The following is a 7,089-nucleotide window of genomic DNA, read 5'->3' as shown; positions in this document are numbered from 1 at the left end:
AAGAAAGAGGCTCCGTACACACTCGTTGTAAGGACTGTTACGTTCCCTTTCCAATCATTTTTCCACACAGATGCCTCTGATAGAGGGGGAAGTTCACTAAAATATCCAAAGTGTCCAACTGGACTTCACCTTTCTTCAGTTCTGAACATGAGTTGGAAACATCAAGTCAAAACAGTCACACTGATTGGACCTYATAGTCTAATCAGGTACGTCCAGGAGGGCGTACCTGCTACATGTGCAGGGACTCAGACTTACCAATCTGATTGTTCTGTTGTTATAAACCTGATCATTTCAGAAAGTTAATTTCATCTAGTAACAACAAAGTAGTGCAGTTTAAACTAGACAGTTCCTGCAGAAATTTTACAAAATTTTCTTAATTCATGTTGTCATTTGAACTCAGAATCCCACTAAAAGTAATAGCTCCCTTCTCGGCATCAAGCTGAACGCTTTGATACCACTTTTGTGGGGGTGCATGCAGCGGTACGAGCCGCATTAAATTTGACGGAAGAAAAATAAATAATAAACAGACATTCTATTGGGTGAGGAACAATAGGTGCCTGCCATGCAATGCATAGGGAGAGCAGTGACTGACTTGCGGCATAGGGAGAGCTCTCCCTATGCATTGCTATGGGCAGGCCCCAACTATGTAAAAAGGTTTGTGGCTGTAATGACAAAATGGAAGAAAGTTTAAACTCTTTTACAAACAGATTGATAGATGAGGACTGATGAAAATCTACAACAGTATAATTATTGCAAAAAGTCAGTTTTAATGTGCAGTTATAAATAATGTGGAGGTGGTCGAGCTTTTTAAAAAAATCATTCTTATAAGCATTAGGCTAGTAATTGCTAATGTGTCCCACTTGGGGGCGCCACTGCTCTAAAAGTGAGTAGTAGCTCCATTACTGACTCTACTTAGATGTTTTAAATTGCTACATTTAATCATTCTGAATAAGGTACTTTTTAATTTCACTTTAAGATACAATAAACCTCTGTTCAGTTTTTTTTAATCTTTCGTTTTTCATTTCTCTATTTACTGGTAATAAAACCTTTTCTTTTTTTCCCCCCCTGTGGTTTCATTGGACCGTTTCTCTGCCTGAAGCCCATTCTGTGGCTTTAAGAGAGCAGAGGACTCCTGCAGCTACATGTGCAGGGASTCAAACATGTCGCAGCTTGAACGCGCCGCTCATCCTGACTTTGCTTTTGTTTTTTTTATTGTTTCTGTTCCAGGGGACCATCTGTGAGCCAGGACTGGGTCTGCTGTCCTGGTGGAACAGCTAGAGGAGGAACGAAGGGAGACGTGGGGCGACTGAGAGCAGACGGAGCGCTGCAGCTGATCCCGTCCGCAGACTTCAGGGACGGTGGACAGGAACCCGCCGGTTTTGTTACACGAGCGGAGCGTCGTGCCGGACGGAGCCGCACTCAGGAGCAAACCTGTCGTACCGACCGAGTGCTCCTGCATGTATTTATTAATGAGAAATTATATTAGTTTGATTTATACAACACAAGTTTYTGAAATAAAACAAAAACAAATGAACCCAATAATGATTTATTTATGTTGTTGCACGTCTTAATAACTCAAAGATTTTTAATCTAAGATTTGGTAAATCAGAGCGGTCACTACACTAATACATGTTTGTGATGGTAGGAGAGGAAAAAATCTTGTGACATCACTTCCTGACAACYGGTAGCAAATTGTATCAAAGTTTCTCTGCTGGCTAAGTAGCCAAAATATTACTTAGCCTGTAGTATTTGGCCAAACGTCATATTTAGACCCCAGCAGGGTCGCAACTACATATTATTCAGATGGATGCAAAAACNTGATGGCTCCTGGCTTCGATGTTGTGGTTTTAACAGAAACCGTTTCAAAATGTATGCAACCATTTAAACACTAAAGAGCCTTCCACACAAAGCGGGATTTATCTCGTCTTCTGAAGGCAGCGAGTGCATTTGGATTCAGTCCAGTGCAACTCTTTGACTTCAGATATCACTTGATTAGAAAATGTGGTCCATTTCTTTGAAAAGTTCACTTTGGCATAATTACAAATGTCCTGKAAAGGCATCAGCTTTACTGTGATACCCCTAAATAAAATCCAGTTGCTTCCCACACTCTGTCCTCTTCCTTCCAGGTCACCATGTGCTGCTTTTTGTTGCTCCAGCACATAAAATCTCAATAAAATACAGTTTCTTTTTTGTTATGTGACAAAATGTGGAAAAGCATTGTGAATTTGGTTGGAGTGTTGTGTAACTCAAAAGAAAAATATATCTAAACTAGTTCTAGATGTAAAGTTATGAGTATGTTTTGTTGTTCCTGTGAAAATCTGGACAAATTATTACAATCTTGTCCTTTTTATWCACGTTTTCAATCTCAAATGATGATCATAAGCCGAAGCGACAGACCTCAATAGTTTATGCTAAGCAAGTCATGTTACTTTGAAACAAGATAAGTGTTTTTTTATCTCTTAAAGAGAAGTCAGTGGGTTGTTTTATTGTATTTATCGGTTAAGTTATGTTTTGAGTTTTGTTTGCTCTTGTTTTGTTGTTTTTTTTGCAGGAGGGACGTTAAGAAAGGAGAGAAGAACACCATAGTGACGTCCTTCAACAGRAACTTCACTGCCAGGAATGATGCCAACCCGGCGACTCACGCTTTTGTAACTTCTCCTGAAGTAAGAGCTCCACACAAACGAGGAAGTTAAAAAGTTTAAAATCATAAAGTTCTTATTTTTTAATGCACATCAGGGAGGATTGACACTTCCTCTCTAAGTTTTGWYGCGTTTTGCTGTAATKTCTCGCAGATCGTCACAGCTCTGGCTCTGGCCGGGACCCTCAGCTTCAACCCGGAGACCGACTACCTGACGGCCCCCAGCGGGGAGAAATTYAAGCTGGAACCTCCCACGGGCGACGAGCTCCCGTCCAGAGACTTTGACCCGGGCCAGGACACGTACCAGCACCCCCCTGCTGAGAGCTCCTYGGTCCAGGTGARGCACAAAGGCCTACCGATCAGCATCAGGACACTCCAGAAGTTGTGAACGTTCTGACGCACAGACGGAAGAGCTCTCGTTTTGACCCTGTTTTGTTGCCGTACAGGTAGACGTGAGCCCCTCCAGCACGCGTCTGCAGTTGTTGGAGCCTTTYGACAAGTGGAATGGGAGAGATCTGGAGGACATGAGGGTCCTCATCAAGGTGAGGTAGACGTATTAACCCACAGGATTATTGCATCAAAGCTGTACAGTGGGTCTTGTTAGAGGAATTTTTCTGGGAACAGAGAAAAGTATTTTTATTYTGAGCCAGATTAACGGCTCTGCCTCTGTTTCCGTTAATCTGGCTCAGAAAAAAGTACATTTTAAAAAGAGTTAAATAAATAAGCAACGCTTAGCCTGGTGGGGTCACAAGTAAAGCCTGGTGGCCTGCCAGGCTTATAAAACACTGGGGGAAACTCTGGTCGTCATTTTATTGCAAGACTTTCTGGGAGAGCTTATCGTCCAGTGAGCTGCGTTACCGTGACGGGCCTCGCTCCTCGTGTTTCCCAGGTTAAGGGAAAATGCACCACCGACCACATCAGCGCCGCCGGGCCCTGGCTGAAGTTCCGCGGCCAYCTGGACAACATCTCCAACAACCTGCTGATCGGCGCCGTCAACATGGAGAACGACGCCATCAACAAGGTGAAGAACCAGCTGACCGGGGAGTACGGCGGCATCCCCGATGTGGCTCACTCCTACAAGGTGGGACTCCTTTCATTTCATTTCATTTCATTTTATTTTATTTTATTTTATTTTATTTTATTTTATTTTATTTTATTTTATTCACCGTCTCCTTTGTTTTTGCTTGCTACTGCCTGGTTGAAATCTGTTCATATTTACTAAATCTTATTTTATAGTTTTCTTCCCTTATGAGTGGATCGTAAGTCTTAGCTGATCTCTTGTAAATTGCAGGCCAACGGCGTGAASTGGGTGGTGGTGGGAGATGAGAACTACGGGGAGGGATCCAGTCGGGAGCACGCCGCCCTGGAGCCGCGGCACCTGGGSGGACGCGCCATCATCGTCAAGAGCTTCGCCAGAATCCACGGTTAGTTTCTCAGCAGAGGAATCGRACATTTGTAATTCCTCTTGATGGAACTGATCTCATATTAGAGCAGGAACTGATTAAACAGGAAAATGTATTCCTAAATTAGAAAGTCTTATAATTTAATGCAGCCAGTTTTGTTTTATTCTTCTACACAAAGTCTTGGGGTAAAATATACTTCCTATTTATTATTTTTAAAATATTTATGTCCTAAACCATTTCTCATTTTGTCGTCTTTAACCACAAACTTTATTACTATTATTATTTATTCTCGCTACTTTACTGATATTTTGTGTGATGGACCAGACACAGCAAAATACTTGTAACATAATCCAACTTAGATTTAGTTTGGACTTTGACTAGGCCCTTCCAACACATCAATATGCTCTTATCATTACTTCTCCCCTCAATAAATGCTGTGTTTTCGAAGCAGCCAGACATTTTAAAACAGGAATTTTAAATTTATCTCCATAACAAAAAAAAAAAAAAAAATGTTATCGCTACATATTGCTTGATCGAGTGAGTGATGCATTTTTATTACAACTTTTTAATTTTTACCSACAAAACATCATCTTCTGCTGCCACCATCATGCTAGCTCTGTCACGCTACAAATATTACTGGACGATAAATTGTCTTAGTAATTACTGCGATATACCATAATGTTACTGGTTTGAGACCATTTTCCAGTAATATTATCATAATAATGCAGGTTTGCCCTCTCACAAACTAATAGACTTTAATTTTTGTACAAAATACTGGAACTGGAAGATGATTTAAATATACAAAATAAAACTCAATGACCAAAAACAAGCAATGAAATGGAAATAAAAATCACACAACCAAAACCTAAAATAAAATAGATTATAAAGTCTCACAAAAAATATTCATGACCAAAATGGAAATTATGGATCTTATCTTAATTCCTCATGTGATTGATTAATCACACCAGGTTTTATGATGGGGACGATGCGTTCAGGATGATGAGCAATGTTGGTTTTCTGACTTGTGTTTTGCAGACAAGCTGAAATGTTTAGTCTTGGTTTTATTTGACTTCCTTCCACAGTTAAWTATCACAGTTCACAAGTCCAAAAGTAAATGTAAACCAATTTTTTTTTAAATTGTTCTACTTAGAATAACATAATTTTCTCATGTTTGTTTCTCCTTCGAGCAAACTTTAAGTTACCTGCCCTGCTAGTTTTTTTCTTTCACTTTTCTTTTTCTTTTTTTCCMACAGAGACCAATCTGAAGAAGCAAGGCCTGCTTCCTCTGACTTTCTCCAACCCCGACGACTACGACAGAATCCGCCCGGACGACACGATTTCAATCACCGGCCTCAAGTCCTTCGCTCCCGGGAAGGTGAGCGGCGTTCTGCGCCGGTGGCATCATCCGTCTTCTAACGCTTCCCGCTGACGCATGTCTCCCGTCTGCAGCCGCTGACGGCCGTGATCAAGCACTGCGACGGGAGCCAGGAGTCCGTCTCCCTGAGCCACACCTTCAACGAGACGCAGATCGAGTGGTTCAAGGCTGGCTCGGCTCTCAACAGGATGAAGGAGCTGCAGTAGCTGCCGAGAGGAGAGAGACGGCGGAGGGGTGACCGGACTGGAAACCGMCTCGTGTTTGGTCGTTTTCACTCCTAGGACGCAACACACATGCATTAAAAAGGTCGCTGTACCGATAGAAAGCGCACACCGATGAGTCAGCACTTACAGGTTCTTGAAACCATCTCAGTTCACAAGTTGAGTTGCACAAGTTTAGTCAAAAATATTTGAAGAAAAAAAAAAAACTACATATATTCAACTTTTGTTGCACTAGAATCACTTCGAAACTTTCCAATTACAATTAATCATGTGAGCATTTAATGCTTCTTATTAGTGTTTCTAGGCTCGATTTAAACTCTGATGTAATCAAATAGGACGGTGAATTTTAATTTAAAAACTTAAAACTCAATACATTCCAAGATTATTCTTGCTTTTTCCGACGTACCTCGTTTTAAAAGTTTATCCGTAGAAACCAACCGATAAGCCGATCATTTTTGTTCTGATTTTATTGTTTTCGTCGACCCTTTACTGTGAAGGTTGAAGGCGATCCCAGGTCGGTCGTCCTTTCCTGCTTTCTGACGCCGTTACTGACTTGAACAGATGAACAAAATTTACTGTGCTAATGGTTACGTTGTTGCATCTTTGCTAAAAATGAACTTGTAATCCAATCATTTGTCTGTGCTGTCAGCTACAGCTCACTCTTTTCTCAATTTATTTATTTTTCTTTAGCATAAAAAACTGACTGGTCACGTCATGCCTTGCAAAAGTATTCATAACACCTCCATGTTTTAACTTTTTGTAACGTCACAGCCACAAAATTCTGTGTATTAAAGTTTTTTGTTTTTTTTTACGGGACAGACCAACACAAAGTGGTGGATAATTTCGAAGAGAAAAAAAAATTCTGCATGATGATTTGATGATTTCTTTTTCAGATAAAAATCTGGTGTAAAATTGAGTTTTATTTATGGGTATCAGAAGAAAAGGAGGCTAATTAAAAGGCAGTTTGCTGCGCCCTTTTATTTACCTTGTGGGCTGAAAACGGTTACATGCCACACTTTTCAGATATTTGTTAAAATAAAAAAAATTCTTCAACTTTACAACTAAGCCCTGCTTTGTGYTGGTCTTCCATAAAATCATGATAAAACACGTACCAAAAACAAAAGTGTTGAAAATTTCAAATAGGTTAAATGAAACTTTTGCAAGGCGTTTTGAATCAGTGCGATTCTTCACAAACCAGAATAAATGACCCATTCCACTGCAATGAATAGACACAGTTTCATTTTTTTTTTTTTAATTAATGTTTTCTGTCGAGGTTTGTTTCAGTTTTAAAAAAAATGTCCGTCGTCTTCAGACTTTCCTGAATAAACCAACCGTTCCCACAGTGCGTCTGTAGAGGAAAACTCCACACGTCGCATCGTGTTGTGTGGAGCTTCGCTAACCTGTCCAGTTTCCCTGCGGTTTGTTGAAACGTCTGCTTGCTGCTGTACCGAC

General features: G+C 40.6%; 1 protein-coding gene across 1 annotated transcript; it reads left to right on the top strand.

The window, feature by feature from the left end:
• The first annotated feature begins 1,629 nt into the window (after positions 1-1,629).
• LOC103468537 (aconitate hydratase, mitochondrial-like) lies at positions 1,630-5,752 on the top strand. The gene is made up of 8 exons (XM_017306110.1): positions 1,630-1,641; positions 2,466-2,663; positions 2,793-2,975; positions 3,085-3,180; positions 3,528-3,719; positions 3,930-4,062; positions 5,295-5,416; positions 5,491-5,752. The coding sequence occupies exons 1-8, from the start codon at positions 1,630-1,632 to the stop codon at positions 5,620-5,622; spliced, it is 1,068 nt and encodes a 355-aa protein (XP_017161599.1). The 3' UTR covers positions 5,623-5,752.
• Positions 5,753-7,089: the final 1,337 nt, after the last annotated feature.

The sequence above is a fragment of the Poecilia reticulata genome, linkage group LG8, assembly GCF_000633615.1.
Source record: "Poecilia reticulata strain Guanapo linkage group LG8, Guppy_female_1.0+MT, whole genome shotgun sequence".
NCBI lineage: Eukaryota > Metazoa > Chordata > Actinopteri > Cyprinodontiformes > Poeciliidae > Poecilia > Poecilia reticulata.
Note: the sequence above shows the minus strand (reverse complement) of the source record. Positions and strands in the feature narration are given on the sequence as shown.